This window comes from Conger conger, chromosome 13, assembly GCF_963514075.1.
Source record: "Conger conger chromosome 13, fConCon1.1, whole genome shotgun sequence".
Lineage (NCBI taxonomy): Eukaryota > Metazoa > Chordata > Actinopteri > Anguilliformes > Congridae > Conger > Conger conger.
In genome coordinates, this window is record NC_083772.1 from 19,227,585 (window position 1) to 19,252,140 (window position 24,556).

General features: G+C 43.8%; 1 protein-coding gene across 1 annotated transcript; it reads right to left on the reverse strand.

Annotated features, from left to right (window-relative positions):
- Window positions 1–832: 832 nt before the first annotated feature.
- LOC133108612 (short transient receptor potential channel 6-like) lies at window positions 833–24,252 on the reverse strand. Its single transcript, XM_061218219.1, has 12 exons — window positions 23,666–24,252; window positions 13,870–14,650; window positions 11,131–11,325; window positions 10,618–10,782; window positions 9,228–9,444; window positions 8,464–8,691; window positions 7,442–7,706; window positions 5,774–5,969; window positions 4,639–4,842; window positions 3,578–3,634; window positions 2,978–3,053; window positions 833–2,459 (listed from the first exon to the last, which is right to left on the reverse strand). The coding sequence occupies exons 1-12, from the start codon at window positions 23,776–23,778 to the stop codon at window positions 2,320–2,322; spliced, it is 2,637 nt and encodes an 878-aa protein (XP_061074203.1). The 5' UTR covers window positions 23,779–24,252; the 3' UTR covers window positions 833–2,319.
- Between the last annotated feature and the right edge of the window lie 304 nt (window positions 24,253–24,556).

Below are 24,556 nucleotides of genomic sequence, written 5' to 3' on the forward strand. Positions count from 1 at the left end.
CCAAAACTTTTTTGAGAAAAATAGATTTAAAGTTTTGTCGTAAGAGTTATGTGAGGCGAGACTACCGACACTTGGCTAACGAAACTCCGGGACTATAACTTGTCATCTTATGTGTAAACCCTTTAAACTATATTTTTACTCTGAACATTTACTCTTGACATTAAGACATACAGACCATGAAGGCAAATACATTAACATGTAGCCACAAACGCAGCTGATTTGTTTGTGACTGGTGAATGGTTACAAGCTGGAGGTTTGCTCCAACCAATGCACAACTCCGGTGTTACTTTCACTTTGACATCTTGCATTTAAAAGCTTAAAAAATATATTTTTACTCTGAATTTGGCATTAAGACATGCAGATACAAGATGAAAGCCTAAAACAGCCACTAAATTTACATTTTCACAAAAACATTGATTAATGTAAAATTTGCTGATTGACTGATTATGACAGAACAGGTAACACATGACTTATTGCAGTGTTTTTTTATTGTTTTCTCAGAGAGTGTAGGTCCTGTTCTTTCATGAGTTTCTCCTTCACTCTCCCACAGTACGCAGTATGACTACCAGCTTCTATACTGGGTGCAGTGTTGCAAAATGACAGGTCATTGGGGAGGCGGATGTGCATTCAGGGCTGGTAATATTTGTTGCACACCCCGGAAAGGCACTGTTTGGCAAGTTTAGCAGAATTATTTAATGTAAACATGCCACACCTTGTGTGAGGGATCTAATGGCAGTGAGTGTGCATTTCAGCATTTCAGCGGCTCTAGTTCCTCTAGCCGCTTAACTGTTCAACACAAGCAGGAAAAAAAAACCAAACTCAATTCTCAATCTTCTGCCAAATGTATTTTTATTGCACATAAAATCAGCACTGGTGTCCAGGTCTAGACGTTTTGTGGTCTCTGCACAGTTTAAAGGTTTTAGAGCAGAGGAGGAGATTGTAAAATGCACAAAGCAAGCAGAAAAACATGGCACACACACAGTCATTCTGACCATAAGAATACTGGTGTTTCTCAAACCTGAGGAATCCAGCCTTTTGGGCAGAACATTACATTTACCAAATACTCGTTTGTTACAATTATCACCCTCTCACTCTTCTTTTGGGTGTAACATCAGCAAATCTCTCATAGTTTACTGCTGATAACCCAATCTTATGAATAAATTGTTCTATTTTAGAACATGCAAAATCTGTCCTCTATGGCACCCCCCACCCCACCCTTAACTGTTTCTCAGGTTTCCTGACACACGCTCTGTATGCTGATGTTGCATGACACTGTGATTAAAAAATGTTTTTTTCTCACATATCCGAGGACGATCGCAGCGCCTACAACATCATGTTTATCTGGATATAAAGGTCTTGTGTTTAATGGGATATTGGCCAGTTTACTGACCAATCAGACGTGTCTATCCTATCGTAATATCCTATCCTATACGAGCTCCTATCAATGTGACGATTGCACAGCTCAGCTGTGTGTGCGCATGCGTGCGTGTATGTGTATGTGTGTGTGTCAGTGTGTGTATGCATGCGTGTGGGTGCATGCATGCGTGTGTGGGGTTTATGTGTGCGTTTGTGTGTGTGTGCGCGCGTGTGTGTGCGCGCGTGTGTGTGTGCGCGTGTGTGTGTGTGAGTTTGTGTGCACGTGCGTGTGTGCGTGAGAGTGACAGGCTGTGCTCTGTAGAATCCACAGAGGAAAGACTCAGTAATGACACAGGCAGTGGAGCATCACTGTATAATAATGGGGTTTTTAAATATTAATAAAACATTCGTTTTTATCTGACTTACTGCCCATTTCCTGACTGCCAGGTGTCTGAAGCCTGATAGTGAATTCTGTGGAAAAGGCACTATCGGGGTTTTTAAATTCCACCTTTCATCTCACAACGAAAGTCACTCGACGAGGAAACGGACCTTAGCTACCAGCAGCAGTAGCCTAGCACTGGCCTGGGTGATGCATGGCAGCCATTTTGAACCAGGAGACTCAGCAGGCATTAGCTGAGTTGGAGAGCAAGGGAGTAATTAAAGCAGTGAATTTGGACAATGATTTAGCAGCAGGACTAAAGAGAGAATGTTCCACTTATTACAGTGGAGCTTTAAAACAAAAACATTTGCAGAGGATTGTCTGGGCAACGTCCCTCTCTGCTCCCAAGAAAGCGTAGCAACACAACAAGCAGATGCAGCTGGGCCCAGGGGATGCTGGGTAACTTGGCACGGGCACACCCTGTGATCTGTGCGACTTCACACCTGCAGTGCAGGCGCGTGTTTCCATCTCCTCTGACATCTCCCGCGGCTGGGTCAGCACGTCCTGGGCCCGGGTGGGGGGTTTCACTGCCGTTGGGGGTCGGAGGGCACCTTCTCCCCCAGCCTCCGCACCAGCTCAGCCAGCTCCTCCATGCTGTTGGACTTCTCCTCCAGGAGCTCGTAGCGTAGGCTGGAGATGTCCTGCTTGATCTCCTTCAGCTCACCTGCCCAACGAGGGGGTGAGAGTGACGCTGGGCCAGCCTGTAGCCTGGTGGATTTCAGTCTTGTATTTCGACTTTAAATCTTATTTCTATTACTTTTTTGTTATAAAAAGGTCAGCAAATGTGCCAATGATTTGCCAATGATTTGCCAATGGGGCAAAAACATTTAACTTGTCAAGCAAACGTTAACTTAAAACAACCTATTATTTTCTACAAATATAAGATATTAAGTCTCATTACGAAACTCAAAGCAGCCTGGAGCCTTGTGGCTAACGTACATAGCTGGGACCCGGAATCTTGCTAATTCAAGCCCCGGTGAAGCCACAAAAAGATCTGCACAGCTGTTGGGTCCGTGAGAAAGAATCCCACATTGCTCCAGGGGGGGGATTGTCCCCCTGCTTAGTCTAAAGTAGTCAGAGCAGTGGCAGACAAACATTTAAAATCGCTAACGAGCGTTTGCGTTGCGGTCGGCGCGGTTGTCATGGCGACGCCCGGCCCGTGTCAAGCGGAATGCCTCTTACCTTCGTTCACTTCATCGCTCTCTCTGTCCACTTGTGCTTTGAGGATGTACCGTTTAATCAGCCGCTTCATTATCTTCTGCAGGGAGGGAGGAGACACTAAACACGCCGGCAGGCAAGTACATTTCCAGTGGCAACGCCGACTTTACTGCGGCAACATATAACCGCACGGTGGCACATATTCAATATCGCTCCCGTTTAAGCTGCAGTGAGTAGAATTTAATTTAATGAACCTTTACTTATTCATGTATACAGGGGAGGTTGGCTGAGCAGGCATGCTGTTTTGCAGCCACACCCTGTTAATGCCCCCACCAAGCAGCATCACGTGCATGTCTTTGTGCTGTGGGAGGAAATTAGAGTAGCTGGAGAAAATCCACGCAGGCACGAGGAGAACATGCAAACTCCACACAGAGAGGCCTCGGCCGGGATTCGAACCCCGGACCTTCTTGCTGTGAGGCTACAGTGCTATCCACTGAATTATATTAAATGACATGTATTTTCATTAAGTCATTACGTGTATATATTTTTCCATATTAATGTATTTATTTGCTGTATGTTTGGTATTGCGCACAGGGTATACGGCAATATAAGGGGGCTAGTTACCTGGTGATGACTTGAACAAGGTGAATTTCTAGGACTTGAGTCCTTGCTTTGACCGAGCTGGAATGAGAAAAGTCATATACGCTGCAGATTGGGGAATATGTATATATGTACATTAACATACAGATGCTTCCCAAAGACGAAAATAACAGGCCCCTCCAAATGTTATTATTGCAGTGCTTCATCCTGCCACATGAGGGCACTTTTCACCAAGTGTACACGTCTGCCGCTGCTATTCATTCAGCCAGGATTAAAAAACAGTTCTCCACTACACATCAGCTGAGGGAGAGAGGGAGATAATTAAATCAGGGGATGATTAAGTGGCAGGTTGGGAAAGCCAGGGATCTTTAATGGGATCTTTAATAACCACAGTGAATCAGGAACACGGTTTAACGTCTCGTCTGAAAGAGGCCGTCTCCTACAACACAATGTCCCCTACAGCACAGTGTCCCCAACACTGCCCTGGGGGAATTGGGATTTATTTGACCGGAGGGAAGATTGAGGCCTTCGTGTCCACCAGTTACATAACAAACCAGCTAAAAGCTGAATTTCACTGCTTTTATACTTTCTCTGTGAGATCAGAATTATTGGATGGGTGCAATATGCAGAGTATGGATCATCAATGCCGTGATACTGAATGTTGCTGGTAGTACAGTGTAATGTTTAAGAACTGATTGAGGAAGTAACTCAGAAGTTCTGGTTCCTTCTCAGATGGTAACTGGTTTGTGATACAGTATAGTTCAAAGTCTGGGCTGATTCAGTAAAGGGACTGTATTTTAATATAACATATTGAGAAGAATTTGCCATTCAATACTTGCCTTTTCCTACCACTAAAGTGCACCTAGTTTGCCTAAAAGCGAATTGGTATCTGGAACCGTATCAAGCCTGGTCTTGGAAAACCCCCAGTGTTTCTGCCTCCACTACATGACCTGGCACGCTTTTCCACACACTGTCCACTCTGTGTGGGGAAAAATATGTCTTAATATTGTTTAATTTTTAGTGGTGTTCTGGTTAAAGGGGCCCTGTTTGGATGAAGGGGGTCTGAGTCGGGGGATCGGACCCACCTCGTTGAGCTCGGCGTCCCCCCTGCAGTCGCCCCCGTGTCTGTGGGTCACCAGCAGGACCAGGTCTCTGAGCCACTGGGCCAGCCTGCAGAAGGACTTGGGGCTGGGGACCAGGTTAAAGGGGACGGGCAGTGTCCCTCCCTCCTCGAAGTAGGAGAACCACAGCTTGGCTCTGGCGAACTTCCACTCCACATCAGCGTCGTCCTGAAATCAGACGGACAGACAAACGGACTCCAGAACTGCAATATACTGCAATACAATCAACAGCCACATTTCAAATACCAACCCTGCTGGAAAGAAAACAGCTCAAGCTAAGGTTTTAAAACAGCTGGTAGCTGGCATTTCAAGCTGGTCATAGCTGGATTTTACACCAAGCAGTTCAACCTCTCCTATGGACCTCTTGTAAAATATTGCGATAAATGTAATTAATTGCAGGGTATGTATTGCATGTAACTGCAGTAGAAACGCTCAACTTCCATAACAGGTGCGGGGGGGGGGGAAAACACCCAGGGAGAGCTGCTTCTGGTGGACCATCTGGCCAAACTCACTGAATCTCTGACCTCCCCTCTAGTTCCACTGAACTCCAGATTGAATTCCCTCCCTCATTGCCCAGGGCCTAAGTCTGTTTGCGAGGCAGGGTAATTACATCTGCTCCTCAGGAGTGGTGGAGGCCGGACGGGAGCCATTAGCGCATGCACAAATGAGGTGACAGCCGCGATCGTGGAGCGTAGAGGAGAAGGGTCTCGGGGTTATTTCAGCCGACTGCTGAACAGCTGGGACCGCTACGCAGACCGGAAGAAACCAGCCATTCAGCTAGCACCGGATAACGATCCTGAATCGCTTTCATTGAGAAAATGAGAGAATCCAGTCTGCTCCTGCAGGAAATGTCTTTTACTTTACCTGTGAAGCACTTTGGGAGTTTTATACAATAGGTGGTCCCCAAAGAAAGTTATAATAATAATATGAATATGTAAATAAAAGATTTTATTCTACTTTCATCACATTTCATCCAAAACATTTCCACTGCATTTTCATACAGTCTTATTGAGCTCACTGATTCACGAAGCAGAATGAAATGCTTTGCTGTGACTCTGCCGCAAATAATTTAGGAGGAACTCTCTGCCACAGGGGTTACCTGTATTTCCTGGAATGAGCTGTTTATCATGGCTATAAGCATATTGAGTAACACGATGACCACCGTCACGTTATAAACGCCGTACAGGACGTAGCCGATGTTCTCAATAAACTTGTGCCCGTTGTTTACGACAACCGATTTCACTTCAGACAGTCCAAATACGGCCCAAAACAACGTTTTGAAGCTTTCTTCAACCCTGAAAAAAAGAGAAAAACTAAATATTAACTTACATGTGCAGTTCATATGAAACACAAATAGTCAAATGTCTAATGAGTAAGCACCAATAAGCACTGATGATGAACACTACTGTGAAAATGGAAGCAATTATCATAATGCGATAATGACCTCATCCAGTTATGATGGCTTTTAGAAAACTGCAGGTAGTAAAGAGAATGCAACAATGATGGATGCTGGTGATTCTGTAGTGGTCTGAGGCACTGGTCTAAAGTTGTGGTATCAGTGAATCACCTTCACCCTGTGTTTCTGTCAAAACGATGGGTGTCTGTCAAAATGACAACACCCGCTGAACACAGAGCGCGGTAGATTGATGAGCATGACACCGACATCATCCATACGACATGGCCTTCTCAGTCACCAGATCTGGACCCAATAAAACATTTATGGAACATTCTGGAAAATCACCTGAGACTGCATTCTCTGCTTGCACCAACTGACTTTCTTACAAAAGAGTGGAGATGTATTCCTCCAGACACAATTCCAGCAAAGGTCGTGGTCTCATCTGGCTCCCCGACACCCTAATGAGTGATTATAAGCCATTTCCTTTTTGGGTCCACTCTGTGTCGATGGTTGTAATCATGACTATAAAAGGATTTGGCCTTTTCACAGCTTGCCATTTATAGTCGTAGTGTCCCTTACGTCAAATTTTGCATCCAAACATAGTAAACTGCTTCACACCGTAAAGGAACTACAACACCACTTTCCATAAACAGCCTTGTTTGAATGATGGCTGGGGATTCCGAGCGTGTTCACATAGCCCAACGATAAAATAGAGGTAAACAGACGGTAAATTGGGATGGCTACTCTGCCAGGGCTTTTTTTTTCCCGCTCTGATTCATGATTTCATTAGTGCTGAACTGGTCAGTCAGTCCATCAGTCAGGACCAGTAATCTTACATCCCGTTTCCTCTGCTGAAGCCTGAATAGGCCAAGTCCATCATTTATGATAAGAAGCAATAGAACTAATGTAATGAGGAGGCCTCTGCAGGGTTATCTTCATTCAGTCAAGACCATAAATCTACACTCAAAATAAATACAGTACACAGCACCGCCGCCTTCTGAACGTGATTCTGACTTGCACATTTCCACCATACACGCAGGTGAGACTCTGTCTGACCACGGTGTGCGTTTGAGTTTTTCACACACCAGTAAACGATTTCATGTTTTGTTTTTTTATTATTAGCTCGATGGAATTAAGGTGTTCAAGTCAGAATGTGATTAGGAAAATATTTGCTCTCTAGGAGGTTGGGTGATATCAGATTAGTTACTGCAGTACCTACGCTGCAACAGATAACCTTTCTGCCCACTCGGAGGTATCAGGGAGCAGGTGACAAATTCCAGGAGACTCCCAGACCTTCCGGGAGTGGTGGAATGCCTGCGTGTTAAGGCTTATTCCCCCAGTATAGCAAACACAACGTCTGCACAAACTCACGTGGTGAAGGCGTTGTTCTGCTTGGCTCCCAGGTAGTAGGAGTAGAGGTTGAACATGCCGATCATGAAGGCCAGGAAGACCATGAGGAAAATGACCATGAACTTAAAGATGTCCTTCACCGTCCTCCCCAGGGAGATCTGCAGCGGCCCGAAGCTCTCGTTGGCCGGCAGGATGTAGGCGATGCGTGAGAAACTCAGGACCACAGCGATGGCGTAGAGGCCCTCAGATATGAGCTGGGGGTCTGAGGGAGCCCACTTGATCCGGGCTACAGTGTTTAAAAAAAGAAAAGATCGTTATTTCAGCTTTTTTCAAACCGGTTCCAAACCCAAGATTCAAAGAACAAATCTTCTGGAAGCTTCTATTGTTTGCTTCTAAAAGAGAGTCCCATTCTGCAGCCAGTGCTTGCTGGACTCTGTGCCTTGGGGTAATTGCAGAGTAGTTACCGTTTGTCTCAATAGTGTGGGCAGTATAACTTCAGGACTGCAAGTGGGGTGCGTACTAAACTTATTGTCTGAGATGGTGACAAACTATCATTAGTGGAACCATTCTTGTGACCTCTGAAAAGCCTTTACTTCTAAAGGAAGTCTGCTACACACTCAGAGACACACGGTTCCAAAAGGAACCCTCTGATTCAATAGAATCATTATTTAGTTGAAAGATTCACTTTCTGGGAGCTTTCATGCTTCACGCATATGATAGAGGGTTCCATAAAAACTAAAATCATTTCCTCTATGGAGACAAATGGAGATTAATTTTTTATCTGAGTGTACAGAATGGGTCTAGGAAACCAAAAGGGGTAAAGTTCCCTGCACTTTGGAAGGGGAAAGCCTTGCATTAGTTTCAAATAGAAGCATAGACAGGAGCCCCCTCAGCATTTTAACCACCCCAATTCTGTCATTTTTAAATACTTCTGAAAATCTTATAAAACAGTCTGTAATGTCAAATGATTCTGGGTCGTTTTAGTTTTTTTGCGTTTACATTGCCAGGAACACGATCTGTCACCTCCTCTGCTGTTGTCTCACCCAGGCGGTAGTACTCGATGTGGAAGGGCAGCGTTATGTTGGAGAGGTCTGTGTAATGCTTGTTCACGTAGGTCTGCGCCGAGTGGGCGTGCCAGAAGGCCATGAATCTGGCGATGAAGGACGACACAAAGATGGCCAGCATTCCGAAGTCCAGCAGGTTCCAGGGCTCCAGCAGGTACTCTCGAGGGCCCAGGGACCAGATCTCTTTGCATTCCGCCCAGATCATCCCTGAAATAAAAAAACAGTTCTCTCATTCACCCTCAGAAAAGCTGACTGACCTCAATTCTGTTCATCTATAAATAACCCGCCCACTGCAAAAAACGTGACTCGACCTAGTAAGTAGTTTGAAACAATGGGAATTTGTGTCAAGAAAAATGTTGAAATCATATCTTCTCTTGAAAAAACCACAAGACAACGGTATAGTCATTTTTTGCAATGTTGTACATTAAAATGAGGCCATAAATTAAACCAGCTCTTTATCAATAGCAGGACATTGGGAAATTTGGCCATCTGATATGATATGATATGATATAATATAATATTATATATATATGGGGCGACATTGGCTCAGGCTGTAAGGGTCTGGCATTCGGGGGGTTGCTGGTTCAATCCAAAACATTGCACACCTTCTGCTGTTCCTTAGGACCTATGACAGGCCATCTAAGATACCCTCCAGTGCTCATGTGTACTGCATGTGTCTGTTTAGGAGATTCAGCAGTAAAACCAGGCAGGGGAATGGAATGTGTCTTGCTGAGAGATCTTACCTATGACCCAGGAAATAATTAGGATCTCCATCCAGGTGAAGGGGGTGGTCTTCATGCGGAACAGCTGCAGGGGGTGGTCGTGGATCGTCATGTGGGGAAGCAGACTGGTTCCCTCGAACCGGTCCGCAGCGTTCATGACCAGGAGGATGAGGAAGATCATGAAGGAAGCTGCGTGGGCCACAAATTTCATAAAGGGCCCGCTCGTTATCCTCCCCAGCTGAGGGAGGGAGAGACAGAGACAGAGACAGAGAGAGCTCAATCTCCACCTTTCATCACATTTACTTGATGGTTGTGGATAAACTGAACCATACAGTACAGTACTGTGTCAATGAGTGGTAATGCTGTAATGTGCAGCAACTGATCCAGAATGCTGCAGCCCGTCTGGTATTCAATGTTCCCAGACATTCACATGTCACCCCCCTGCTCAGCAACCTCCACTGGCTGCCTGTTATGGCTCGCATCAAATTTAAAACTTTGGTGCTCACATACCAGGCAGTTAAGGGATCAGCCCCTGTATATATTCAATCCCTTATCAAGACCTATACACCAACAAGACCACCCGTTCTGCCACTTCGTGCCGTCTGGCGCCTCCCCCTCGCCAACACCTGCACTTCACGCTCACGACTGCTGTCTGTCCTGGTCCCACGGTGGTGGAATGATGTCAGAACGGCAGAGTCTCTGACCGCCATCAAGCGCAGACTGAAGACTCATCTCTTCAGGCTACACCTTTCCCTCCCTAACTCACCACCATGATTAGCCTTATACTGTAATGGCACTTATGTATAGATTGTATTGATATTGTTACTTGTATAGATATTGTTTTTTATTGGCTGTTGTATTGTTGTATTCAGGGTATTCTAGCTGCTAACTGTGGTATGCTAGTTTGAAAGTTGATTGTACTCTTCAAGGGTTCTGATTATCTGTATGTTTACACTAGGACTCGGAACTGTACTGTCCTCTCAGGTCCTCTTAGCACTCATACTCATGCACATGTGCTTTTTTGTTCTGGTGCATTCATGAGGCATACTGCCTAATGCTGATACACAGGTATACACTGGCGGCATTTTATCTAAACTGGCAACCATAGGCTGCTCAACAGCTACACATATTATTTAATAACTTTTTGACTATATTCTTTCTTTATAATTAGCAATATGCTATTTATAATGTAGTTATTCATACTTTATTAACCATCCATCATTCTGCCGGGTAAAATATGCCGATGGTGTGATACAACATATGAGACGTTACATCTCTTCAAAAAGAGTAATCAATGCAACGGTACATTGAGATGCAGTGAATCGTAGATGCGGTATTGCTGCCACTAAGATATTTTTTGGTGCTGGAGGGCTGTGTTTTTGGGGAGAGGTGCAGTGCCCGCCAGGCTGACCTTGCTCCCAGGAGCGATCCAGTACACTACGGCCAGGACCGGGAGGCCGATGGCCACGCCCAGGACCACCAGGATCTTCACGGCGGTGGTCTGCTGTCGGAGCCCGGACAGGTTCTCATACCAGATGGACAGAAGCTGCTGCTGGCAGTTGGGATGAGCTACAAACTACACGGAATAGAGCAAGACGGGAGAACCCCTTACAACCATGGAATATACGGCAACATAACCAAAAACGTGTGGACATTTTCGATTAAAATTAAAAAAACAAAAAAAAAAGATATTGCAGATATTGCATATCATGACATATAACATTTCTTGAAACACTTGAGCACTGCGGTCTTGAGGATGTCTTCCTAAATGGCACTGTGCCCTTGTTATTCTTACCATAAAGAATCCATAGCTTTTCCTTTAGTTTTCACATTGCTCAGACATGCAGATGAATTGCTGAGGACGTTATCTGCTCACATTATCATAATGTAATGTCTCAGTGATATACTGTATGTTCACCCTCACCTTCTTCAGTTCATACTTTATGGCGAGTTTTAGGCGTGTAAGGCAGGGCCGGCGTGATCCGTCCAATAGCCGGGAACGTTCCCTCAATCCATAGTCGCCGTTCAAAATGGCTTCCACCTCTTCTGTGTTCCGACACAAGTCCAACAGTCCCACCACGAAATCTTTGCATTGCATAGACAGCTTCCTGTAATCGTTCTGAAAGTGGAAAACAATGTTGAAAAGGGGCAGCATGTAGCCTAGCGCTCCAGGGTGGATTGTCCCCTGCTTAGTCTCATCGATTGTAAGTGGCTTTGGATAAAAGCGACTAAATAACTAATGTAATGTAAAAAAACACAGTTCAGAAGAAGATGGGAGTTCTTGAGAGGTGGGGTGACGGGGTATATTTGGACAGGGTGTCTATAAGAAGGTGAATATGAATGATATACTCTCTGGGTATACTCTGTGGTATTCAGACAGGGTGTCTATAAAGTGAATATGAATGATATACTCTGGGGTATATTTGGACAGGGTGTCTATAAAAAGGTGAATATCAATGAGACAAGCTGATGATTAATGGAAGTATCTCCAAGGTTACCAGTCAAGACCCACTATCACTGGTCCCATAGAACTCTACACACGATGACCTACGGCTAAGGTTCCGATTTAACCACAGTCGTGAAATATTAATGGATTTGGCACTATGCAGAGAATTACAGATGGCATCATAAAATATGGGCTGAATATAAATCAGGATTAATTTCAAAAGGACCGTAAAGTGCTGCAGTAAAACTGTGTTTCAGCCCAAATTTCGTGAATGAACGCTCAGTCAATACGATAGGCATACCTGCAGGAGACATTCAGTTAATTCCAGGAATCTCTTGTTGGCATTTTTTTTTAAAGATTACAGAATATCTTGACCCAACAAGGTTAGGATATTCTGTAATCATTCAAAAGCACAATGTCCAGTGCCTATTTTCAACTCGGATGTGGACATACATTTTGGAAATCCTTTCCTTTCAGAATAATGAAAGACTGCTAGGGTTTAAAAAAACAAAAAAACAAGTTCAATAAAATGAAGATAAATGCAGTACTTTGCTTACCAAGAGCTTGTGAAATGTACTCTTAATACCTCTGAGACTTGCCCACCCACATACTGGACAACATACCAGCCAAATCACGCAGATGTCCAGCTCTAAATGTTCATAAATCAACATCTTCTGACATGCCCAATTTAACACTCTGGGCCCCGCGGCAATGCTAAAGTTTTATGTTATTACAAGTTATTCTAAGTTACAGTATTTGCTTTGACTATTATTATTATTAGTATTATTATTATTATAATAATGATACATTTAAACATGTTTTATCTTCTATCTCAGGTTTTGTTTCCAGGATTATATTTTGCTTAAAATACGCTGTTAAACTGTTGTAAACACTTTAGTTATTGCTATCTCTCTTGGTGAGAATAATAACTGCATGTTGCTGTGTAAAACACTCTGGTCTTTCTGTCAGTAAAGTAAATACATGTAACGGCGCTGTACATAAATCTGACGTTCCACAGGCTGTCTTGATGTCTCTGTCATGTTGCCAGCTGCCTAGAGAGTGTCCAGATCTGCTCAGCCCGGACTCAAAACACCTCCAAGATCTCTGCTTCCATCGCAAACCAAATTACATTCTGTACATCAATAACAGATTCCTTCCTGTGTGTGTGTGTTTGTAGTGTTTCTGTTTGTATTTACATACAAACAGAAACACTATTCTGTTTCTATTTACATAGCACATTTCATATAGATAATTCAATGTGCTTTTCAGAGGCAAGGTGAAATAGTTTTCTAAAAATTAAGATAAAAAAGTTAAGGAATAATAAAAGTGAGTAAAAGGTTGGACCAAAGATTTTCTGTTTTAACCACTTGATTGAGAAGAATCCAAAAGCAGAAGCGAGTAGACAGACTTTTAACAGTTTAAGGCTGACATGGAGAAATGAATTCATTTCACATCCTGTCTCCCTACACTAATGTGATGGTCCTTCGCTCTCCATTATTTCAGCTGTTCTGCTCTCTGGCCCGGTTTCAGGGACTCTATCGCTTAGCTACAGAGTGGCTCTCACAACAAACCACTGCTGTCAGCCTTCCAACAATTCTTTCAATTGCTTTTATGGTCATTCGACTATAACCACACAACTCCCATAAAGTGAACCCCTTTTCATTTATATACATATATATAATAACATGAAACCAAATATCTGGTGGGGTTTTTTTAAATGTTGCATGGCCGGATTAGAACTACCAATTTCACAGACTACGCCGTGAAACACATAGCAACCTGTATGTTCTTTAAAGGCCCACACACATCAGTGTTCTCTTCCTGGTTTTAGCTCCCTGTTTTATCGAAAGCATGCACAATACATTCGCAAAGAGCAGTCACGTAGGTTTTTTGAAAAGTCCCTAACCCTGCCCCCAGAGCCCAATTCCCCCTCCTCCTTCTCCTGTGGTCAGTAGTTAACATTTAGCAGTCATCTGATAATTATGCAAAAACATACATCATGTCACGTGGAAAATCCTTTTACAAATAGCTTGGAAGAACAGCAGTTAGACCCAAAAATTTGCACACCAAAATTGTGATTGTTTAACTTGAATCAGTATGGCACACAAATCAAAAGCTCCAGGATGATACGAAAAGCTCAGAAACAGGAGAAATATGTGTGTGGGCCTTTAATGGGCAACAGGGAAGTTAGACCTGACTAGGTCACGCTCTCCCTACCTTGAACTCCTTCTCGATGTTGGCGAGTATGGCCAGCTCGTTGCTGAGGTCCAGAGCGGTCAGGACGGGGTCCTCGCTGGAGAGCGACAGGTAGGCGGGACTGGCCAGGCCCTTGTAGGCGTTGATGCGCGAGCGGGAGTGGCTGAAGGCGTCGTGCCTCTGGTGGTGGGCGCAGGTACTGCACTTGCAGAAGTAGTCGTGGGGCCTCTCCACGCGCGCTCCCCTGCTCAGCAGCGCGTGCACGATCTCGTACTCGTGGCAGTGCGCCGCCAGCAGTATGGGCGTGATGTCCTGCGAGAAGCGTGAGCCGTCCTCGTCGTAGGCGAAGAAGTCGTCGTCGTGGTCGTCCGGAGCGGTCGCGGCCTGCCCCGGGCTGGCCGTCAGCCTCCGCAGGTCGGCGAAGGCGCGGTGAGCCAAGATGGCCTCCGCGATGCGCACGTAGCCCTTGCTGATGGCCAGCAGGAGGGCGTCGCCGATCCGCGCCAGGTTGTCCCTCTTCAGCAGGAGCACGGTCACCTCCAGGTGCTCGTTGGCCACGGCCAGCTGCAGTGCATTCTGGCCCATGTAGTCCACGCAGTTGACGTTGAGCTCCGGCAGCTCCTCCAGCATCTTGCGCACCACGGGGATGTTGCCATACTCCGCCGCGTCCAGGAAACGCTCCTCGGTCAGCGATAGGCTGCCGGAGCGGGCGCTGAACATGTAAGCCGGCCCCCGCGACCCCTGTCGCCTTGCCTTCCCCGGGGTCAGCCGCGTCAGGATTGGCCCGTTACCATTGCCCCGCCTACCAAGGCAGAGAAAGCATCTTAACCATAGAAATCAGGTAAAGGAAAGTGAAAGCAACTTAACCATAGAAATCAGGTACAGAAAAGTGAAAGCATCTTAAGCACAGAAATCAGGTAAAGGAAAGTGAAAGCAATTTAACCATATAAATCAGGTAAAGGAAGGTGTCACAGGAAAGTGTCTAAGGATGAGAGATGGTAAATGGACTGCATTTATCTAGCGCTTTTTCCAGCAATTAGGACGACACAAAGAGATTCAAAATTGATGCTTCTCATTCACCCATTCACACACATACTCACACACAAATGGCGAAAGGCTGCCATGCCAGGGACCAACCAGCTCGTCGGGAACAACTGGGGGTTAGGGACACTTCAACACACCCAGAGCAGAGATTGTACTGACTATTGTCAGCCAGACAACCTCTCTTACCTCTCAACCTCTCTAATGTCGCCCAATGGAAAAGGAACATGGAAAAACTACCTACAGTAATATACTGTATGTAAAGGTAAAGACAATCTTATACATCTGGACATGCTCCAGTGGAAAAGCCTTTAAAGTGTCAGGAATAAAACTAAATCTCTAAATAAACTAAATAAAACTAAACTAAAAACTCAAAGTGGAGCAGGGGTTGAAGGGGAAAAAAGGCCATTCAAAACAAAGAATAAAATGGCATTCAAATGGAACCAAAGGAGCTTGGGAAACTGCTCGGGAACCACAGGATGTTTTGCCAGAATTCCTAAACATGAAAATATGAACTAATGTAATCCATTTATGGAAAGAAACAGATCTCTGCTTGAAGATTATATTGCCACTTGTTTTAAAGATATTTTGAGAAGTTATCAGAATTATATAACACGGCTCACTTGCTGAGTGGCATCTTGGGAAAATGGCGAAATCGAGATGACAGCAGCCTTGCTGTATGGGCACAGTCAGAAGTTTATCTTGCCCAACATCAGTGGGCGATTGCTTCAAGAACAGAATGCGTAGTCTGTGTGGGCTTAGACATGCTGTTCGGTTACGGACCTTTCCGGAATTAAAGAAACTGCGACAAAGGTGGTTTTCACATATTTCAAAACGCAACCTTCTGAGAAACTAAACAAAACGCTTTTCTAAATGGTTTTTAGTGAAGACAAATTCTTCTTCTTTTATTGAATCTATCATCAACATTCCATCAACAGAAGTACTTAACAAGTGGTAACAAAATTTATTTCCGAATAAATGATTCTTTCACAAACAGCATCTTAAATTATTTCATTTTAATTCTTCCAAACTACATATTCATTTTCTGTGGTGTTCATTCTGTCATTTATTTCCCTCTTTAAATATGAAACAAAGAGCTAAAGTAATGTTACTATTTAACCCCAACCACACTGAAAAAATATTTCAGTGGATAAACTGAAGAACATTGAACTCATTGTCTTGTTCATGAAACCAGTTTTAGACATTTTTTGCTTTGAGACATGGTGCATTATCATGCTGGAAATAGCCACTAGAAGATTATGGCCATGAAGGGATGCACATGGTCAGCAACAATAGTGAAATAGGCTGTGGCATTCAAGCAATGATTGATTGGTATTAACGGTGTGCCAAGAAAACTCTCCCCAAACCATTGGGGAGCCAGCAGCCTGGACTGTTGAAACAAGGCAGGCTGGGTGCATGCTTTTGGCACCAAATTCTGACCCTACCGTCTGTATGCCTTCGAGAATCATCTGACCAGGCTACGTTTTTCCAGTCTTCAACTGTCCAGTTTTGCTGAGCCTGTGCCCACTGCAGCCTCAGCTTTCTGTTCTTGGCTGAAGGAAACGGAACCCAACATGGTCCTCTGCTGTTGTAGCCCATCCACCTCAAGGTTCGATGTGTTGTGTGTTCAGAGATGCTTTTCTGCTCACCACAATTGTACAGAGTGGTTATCTGAGTTACCGTAGCCTTTCTGTCAGCTTGAGCCAGTCTGGCCATTCTCTGTTAACCTCTCTCATCAACAAGGCATTTCTGTCCATCCTCACTGGATGTTTTTGGTTTTTCACACCTTTCTGAGTAAACTCTATAGACTGCTGTGTGTGAAAATCCCAGAGATCACAAGTTACAGAAATAGTCAAACCAGCTCGTCTGGCACCAACAATCAAATCACTGAGCTCACTGTTTTGGCTGATGTGAACGTTAACTGAAGCACGTGACCTGTATCTGCCTGATTTTATGCATGGAGCCGCTGCCACACGATTGGCAGTTGGCCAACTCATGAGTCATAATTCACAGAAGGTCGGGTAGATAGGCTAGGTGCCTGGCTATGGTAACAGATTGCTTGGTGTTTGATTACATTAGTTCTGCTGCGACTGCTTGCTGTTTCAGCCGAAAATATACCCACACTGCACTATTAGTAATTGCCATGTCAGAGTGATACCAAGTGATCTAATACAACGCTAATTGGCTAATACTTTTAGGCTACAGTCTGTGCCTTTGTGTTCTGACTTCTTTACACTTAAGCAGTTGACCGTTTCTACAGTAGGGGCTATCAGACTCAGTCCTTTGAGACCCTTGTGCAGAAATACTGCAAATATCCTGATGAATTTAGGTTGTTAAAGAAGCAGGTTAAAGTGCTTTCATATTTATTTCCTCTAGCTTAATTAAGATAATGTGTATTTGGCTTTTTGCCAGCTGCTGTGCTATTGGCAGTCTGTAGTGTAGTGGTTAAGGTGCATGACTGGGACCCCCAAAGTTGGTGGTTCAATCCCTGGTGTAGCCACAATAAGATCTGCCTTTGAGCAAGGACCTTAATCCTGTTCCAGGGGGGATTGTTCCCTGCTTTGTCTAATCAACTGTAAGTTGCTTTGGATAAAAGCATCGGCTAAATGACATATAATGTAATTGTGTTCTTCACTTCCCAGAGCAACAAATATTCAGATATTTTGTCAGTCTGTATGTAACTGAAATTGAAAATTGAGTGTCTTCATAAGAGACACAGTACAGAATGTGAAAGCAGTAATTTATCTGACAGAATAAAAGTGCTAGGATATGAATTTGGGATGTTAATCTTTCATGGCATGCATTGCTATTTCTGACATAAAATGGCCTTAAAATCAAAAATCATTCCACATTGATTATTTCCAGTGCATAATTATAATTACCATAATTATAATTATCATCTCATTACAATTCAGGAGTTTAAATTCTGGGTGTAACAACAAATGGAATGATCAGAGGTACACCACGACTGATTGTGAGAAATATTGTCATACATTATATAATGTCATTAATTAGCTGACACTTTTATCTAAAGTGACTTACAGTGGATTAGACTAAGCAGGCGGCAGTCCCCCAGGAGCAATGTGGGGTTGCTAAAGGGCCAAATAGCCGTGCAGATTTTATCATGGCTACACCAACCTTCCAGGTCCCAGTTATGCACCTTAGCCACTATGCTACAGGCTGCCTGCATAGCATTCTGACAAAGGAAAGTTCCAGAGGAGAACATCTTAGGATGAGAGAAGTACTATCTTACAGTATGAAAAATAATAATTCATAGCAATTGTGAACAGTAAATTCTGAAATGGTTCCCCATAAAATGTCCAAATAGTTCTGAATGTCCAGGCAAACTTGACTCACCGGTGGAGGCAGTGTGTGAAATTGCACTTCTCTTGTGTAAAATATATCCAGCACACAGACAAGCTGAAAATATGGGGTAATACTGGAACCACAGGGGAGTCAAACAATTTTTTATTTTCCTCCTACTCGACTGTATGTCACTGCCATTTACTGTGTGCCTTCCTACTCAAAATCTGCCACTTCACTTCTTTAATGGAAGCAATGTTTCAACAACAGGCAGGCTTTGTGATTCATATGCTAAGATAAGAAAGAAAGTCGCTCCTCGAGCGCTTTATATATTCAACACTCAATTAACCACAAACCCTGCTTGTCAAAACAGGGTTTAGATGAAAATTGTTCACAGTGAGCGGTTGCCTTGTGCTAAGTCTGCCAGTCAGTTCTGTGCACCTGAATATACAGAATGGTCTGTCAAAGTGTTTGCCTGTGTGCATTGTCATTAATCAATCATCGACAATCTTTCATGTTAATTTTATTGAAACATATATAGCTTCTGTACTGAAAGCCTCACAGGTGTCACACTGAAAGCCTTCTAAATGTAATCCCTGTAAATTGTGCTGCCACAATGATTTAATATGGGGCACAGTACTGTGTCTGTGTGTGTGTGTGTGTGTGTGTGTGCGTGCGTGTGCATGGAAATATTCCGGAAATATTCTTCTTTAACACATTAACAGATGTATGAAAATGTAGCAGGACTTCCATTATCTGTTTCCAAGTAACAGGCCCCAGAGATCGGCTATTTTTAAGGGAAGCGAGTCTAGAAGACATACAGTACATCATCAGATCCTTAGCCAAACAAACAGACACTGTCAGTGTTTCTGCACCTGTCAGCCCTGCACCTGGATGAACCAAACCACTCACCCTCACGACAAAGCTATTACAGTGCAGTACTGAATACAATGTTATTTACTGTACAATATGAGCTTTTCTGTGTACGCGTGTGAGTGTGTGTACCACAGTATAAGTGTGCATTTAATGTCACGTCTAGTATGGAGGATCTAGTAAAGGTATTATATGACTAGTCACAACAATGCAGTTTAAAAGTATCAAATCACTTTTCACAAATTTTGCTTACACTTTCTTATGAATCTTATGATTTTCAACCCATCAACTGTCAGGCTTTTCAGAGGAGGGGGGGAGGGGGTTCTTGATTAGATAGAGTAGGACTCCAACTCAAGACACGGAAGACGGACAAGAAATATTGGCTTTCTCTGTGTGTCTTACTGTAGCAATCTCTCAAACGTGAGGTCTTTCGTAGAAACTCTCATTCTGTTCAGCTGATGCGCAATATAAATGATTAATCTTAAATTATATTAATCTCGAGTATTAAAGATGTGCCGTAGAGGGCAGAACACAAATTGCATTGATAAGCACAGCTGTTGGCAAAACTGGTATCTTTTGTTTCTGACTGGCTGTTATGAGTGATCCCACAGAAATTACATGTATTCCAACTGTAATATGAAAATATGTTCCTGAAAAATGTTTTGTTTTCAACCATTAAAATGCTTATTTTCATGTATTTTTGAAATACATGTGTACAGCTCCATTCCTGTAGATCCAGAATGTATGTTTTTTTATGCTTTATTTATTTATTTATTGTGGGTGGTTTGAGTAGCTCAGAAACTGCAGACCTCCTGGGATTTTCAGACACGACAGTCACTAGAGTCTCCAGAGAACGGTGCAAAAAGCCATTTTATTCTACCCAGTTACTGCCTTCATTTAGTAATGAGCTGCATAGAACAGTGATTTATCACTCCTGTATCCCCTTATTGGAAACACAGCAAACACAGCAAAGACAGCAAACCTCGTTCCCCACAGATCAGCATGTATTGTGCAGCAGTAGCTTGTGACTTTATGAAAAATGTCAGATCAAACGCACGACTGCACTGAAAACGATGAAGAGCAGATGTTGGCCAGCAGTCCAGAAATAGGTTTAGCCTCACAGAGAGGCATAGCTCTGGTCCTGAGGGGCCAGTCTGTGTTTTTGTGTTAGAAAATGACCCGGGCTTAGTTCTCTAAACACTGTTCATGCACCAACACTACTTTACTCTGACCATAGTACATGATCCAAGGGTATGTGTGCAGTCTTCACATGTAGCTCAACGGTTTGTGATGGAGGATGGAGGATGGAATAAATGATGAAGTGGAGTTACAGTAGGAGTGGGTTGCTGCGAAATCCCCTTTCTGGGGCAAAGCCAAAAAGATCACGGCTCACCCCTCCCACCCTGCCCCCCCTCTGCCCACGTCCCTCCCCCCTCTGGCAGGAGGCTGCGTTTGAAACTGCATGCTAGCATACTAATGCTACTAAATCCCGGGCTGATTTTCATTGAAACATAGTAAAGGTAGTATGCTAAGTATGGGATCAGACATAGCCTTACTGTAGGTCCATCAAGACCAGGACTGTTATGTACCGCAGCAGTACCTACACAGACGCCATAAGAGGCGTGAACTTGTAGCCCCCTTTAAAACCTTTTAAACTTGGTTTTAGCAGTGTGCCATGCAAGTTTAAAAGGTTTTACATTTACATTTTAGTCATTTGGCAGACGCTTTTAATCCAAAGCGACTTACAAGTGCATAGGTCCTACCATAAGTCAAAGCATCACATCCAGAACTAGCAAAATACACAGGAAATGCTGTTCTAAACATAGTTGTCATCATAAGTGCCTTTTTTTTTTTCTTTTTTTTTGGGGGGGGGGGGGGGGTTAGACAAGGATAGGGATATCAGAAAGGAGGGGCAGGGCAAATCAGGAGGGAGGACTAAGGTAGAGTTTGAAAAGGTGGGTTTTGAGTCTGCGTCGAAATAGGGGGAGGGATTCTGCTGTTCTGACAGTGGTAGGCAAGTCATTCCACCACTGAGGAACCAGAACGGAAAACAGGCGTGAACGTGCAGCTCGACCGCCAGGTGCACGTAGAGAGGGAACCATAAGGCGACCAGAGCTGGCAGACCGGAGTGGTCTAGCTGGGGAGTAGGGAGTGATCAGGGATTGTATGTAAGATGGGGCAGTCCCCTTAGCAGCCTGAAATGGCAACACTAGGGCCTTGAAACGGATGCGTGCGGCAATAGGAAGCCAGTGGAGGCCAATGAGAAGCGGGGGGACATGAGCCGACCTGGGCTGACTGGTGATCAGGTGGGCTGCAGCATTCTGGACCAGCTGGAGGGGCTTGATGGCACACGCTGGGAGACCGGCTAGGAGGGAGTTGCAGTACTCCAGGCGGGAAATGACGAGCGCCTGGACTAGGAGCTGGGTGGCTTTCTCAGTCAGGAGATGACGGATACGGCGTATATTATACAGAAAGAACCTGCAGGTTCTGGCAGTGGAGGATACTTGTGGAGCCAGGGTGAGGCAGTTATCAAGAGTCACCCCAAGATTCTTTGCCGTACGGGAGGAGGAAACTACAAAGTCCTCAACAGTCAATGAGAGGTCGATTGACGGAGAGGACTTAGCAGGGATGTAGAGAAGCTCAGTTTTGGCAAGGTTGAGCTTCAGGTGGTGGGAAGTCATCCACGCAGAGATATCAGCCAAGCAGGCAGAGATCCGTGTGGTGACTTGGGTGTCGGGGGCGAAGGAAATAAAGAGTTGGGTGTCATCAGCGTAAGAATGATAAGAAGGGTCTACAAATTCTGCTGCGGTACCTGACAGTCCTGGTCTTGATGGACCTACAGTAAGGCTACATCTGATTGCATACTTAGCATACTACTTACACTACGTTTCAATGAAAATCAGCCCGGGATTTAGTAGCATTAGTATGCTAGTATGCAATTTCAAACGCAGCCTCCTGCCAGAGGGGGGAGGGACGTGGGCAGAGGGGGGGGCAGGGTGGGAGGGGTGAGCCGTGATCTTTTTGGCTTTGCCCCAGAAAGGGGATTTCGCAGCAACCCACTCCTACTGTAACTCCACTTCACCATTACTCCATCCTCCATCCTCTCTCCTCTTCTTCTTCTGTTGTTTTTTGTGTGTTTGTTGTGTTATGTTAATGTTTGATCTCACCAAATCAAACTCCATGCCCTGGCAGCTATGGAAATAAAAGTATTGAATCTTGAATCCTCAAAAGGATGCACCATTATTCTGTGGCTCGACTCCTGTGGATAGCGGAGAGTGAAAGGATCCTTTACGACAGGGGCGTTGAAACTCTGGTCCTGGAGGGCTGCAGTGTTAGCGGGTTTTCGTGGTTTCCTTTCAATCAGCAGCCAAATAAACCTTGGAAACCAGCCTTCTGGACTGTTTAGCAGATCGATCACTCAAATGAATCACTTAATTAGGGAAATGCAGAGATGACTGCGGGTGTCCAGGACTGAAGTCTGTCACACTGGTTACATCAGAACTTAAAGGGCCAACTCAAAACACTGTGACTGACACACAGTAAACTGCGTTAAATCAACTTCCACAGAGTGCATATGTGTCCAGTAGGGGCCACGTGTAATCCGTAAGAGCAGATAAAATGGATTTAACATTGTGCACTTTACTTTGAATAATCTCAGCTTTGCAGGTGCATTTCAGAAACACATTCTCTGAACAACATTTCACACCGGATTGCCAATAAAAGCAACCGACAATCAAATAATGTCAAGTGCACTTTGCTTATAATTGGTTTCCATGGTAGTAAATGTTACCCTGATACCAAATGCTTCTTAAATTACCATGTGTGCGCACGCGTATTTGTTTGTTCGTTTATTTCTGAACTGTAATAGTTAAACATGGTTGTACTGTCTCCCTGAACACATTACTACATAATTCAATATAATTCCATTGACATTTTTTCTGCATTAAGCATTCACAATGCACGTATGTCAGATATGAGTGTTCAGAACTGTAAAGACCATGTGAAGACAAACTGTTCTTCATGTTGCGTGGAACAAATGCAGTGCAGTGTGTTGGTACCCAGCTACTTTTATGTTACCTGAAACCTAGCTTGTGACTTATCTGGGACGATGCTCCATACAGTTAACATATCAAGAAATTAGCAATTGCTTTTAATAGGTTTTTTGAAAAAATTACATTCCTTCAAATCAGATGATGACTGTGTATTTACCGTTCATGACATTTTTCTTTATATCCAGAACCAAAACACATGGTGTATTTGTGTAAAATCGACCGTTAATTTATTTTGTATTTTAATAAAAATAGAGTGGCTTAAAATGCCCTTAAAATTCTAGTTTACACTACTGCTAAAATATCATTTTTTATTATGAGCATATAATGAGCAGATGTCAATACTGACAGTAAATATATAGTTTTCCATTGTATAGTTATGTTGTACAGTAGCCTGTACTATAGAATATAGTTTGTTAGGGTAATTCAATAACGCTTCTTCTCCATCTTTCAATAATGCAATAATGACTTCAGTACAATGTATTTGCGTGAAGAGGTGTCACAGAAAACCTAGGCACCTGCATGCTGGAGACGGAAGGTGTGTCACTCACCCGTGGTAATATCCGTGATAATTGGAAAAGCCTATTCCTCCAACTCCCGTACTCATGAGTAGATCATCCTGGCTATTATCCCTGCTTGGATACTGTGCGTTTGATGAAATCATCGTTTTCGAATAACGTTTCGTTTCCTTTCGTTCATTTTAGCGCATTATTCCCATCGCGTTTTTCTGAGCAGCGCGGACAACAACTGTGACATTCTGGTACCAGGCTGTCTAATATTTATGCCGTCAGCTTCCCGGGAGAGAATTCAGCGATGTTGGATCTTGTTGGTGCCGCGTTACGGAGCGCAGTCGAGGGGGTTTTGTGACTGGTTTCAAGTTTAACCTCGGTTCGCGGAATACTTTATTTTCCTTTGATGCGTCAATTTGCTCTGCTGGTGAATTTCCCGTTGCAAAGAAAATGTTGTATTGTAAGAAAACAAAAGGACTATGTTTCGTCAAGTATATTCAATACGTGTGTACAGGATACTAAAATATATGCGATAATAATCTATATTGTCAAACCCGGCGTAACCGAACGAGAAATGAAAGAGCTACTCTGTTTTCCACACAGTATTCTCCATGAAAATTAAAGTTATGTGTGGGATGGGTCCTGACTGAGGTTTGGACTATGATGGACGAGTGTGTGGCTGCGCGTGCGTGTGCACGCAAGGACCCCGTATGTTGCTATAATTGCAGTGGAACGATAGTCTACTTTGGGTGGACTAAGGGTAGCCTATTAAAATGTCACCATGTTATTTACATTATTGATTTAATAGGCGCGTGATTCCTGTTTCTAGGGCGAATCTTCCATGCCAGGCCTGTTCTACAATTAAGATATTTCACATTGTCAATGCCTAACTCAATATACTATGGTTAATTCAATAGCTCATTGTGTATTCTA

Coding starts and splice junctions, on each gene's coding strand:
- LOC133108612 (XM_061218219.1), bottom strand. CDS start 23,778: ATGATTTCATCAAACGCACAGTATCCAAGCAGGGATAATAGCCAGGAT. Junction 4,843..5,773: donor GCTCATTCCAGGAAATACAG/GTAACCCCTGTG, acceptor GTCTGATTTCAG/GACGACGCTGATGTGGAGTG. Junction 2,460..2,977: donor GAGCGATGAAGTGAACGAAG/GTAAGAGGCATT, acceptor CTCGTTGGGCAG/GTGAGCTGAAGGAGATCAAG.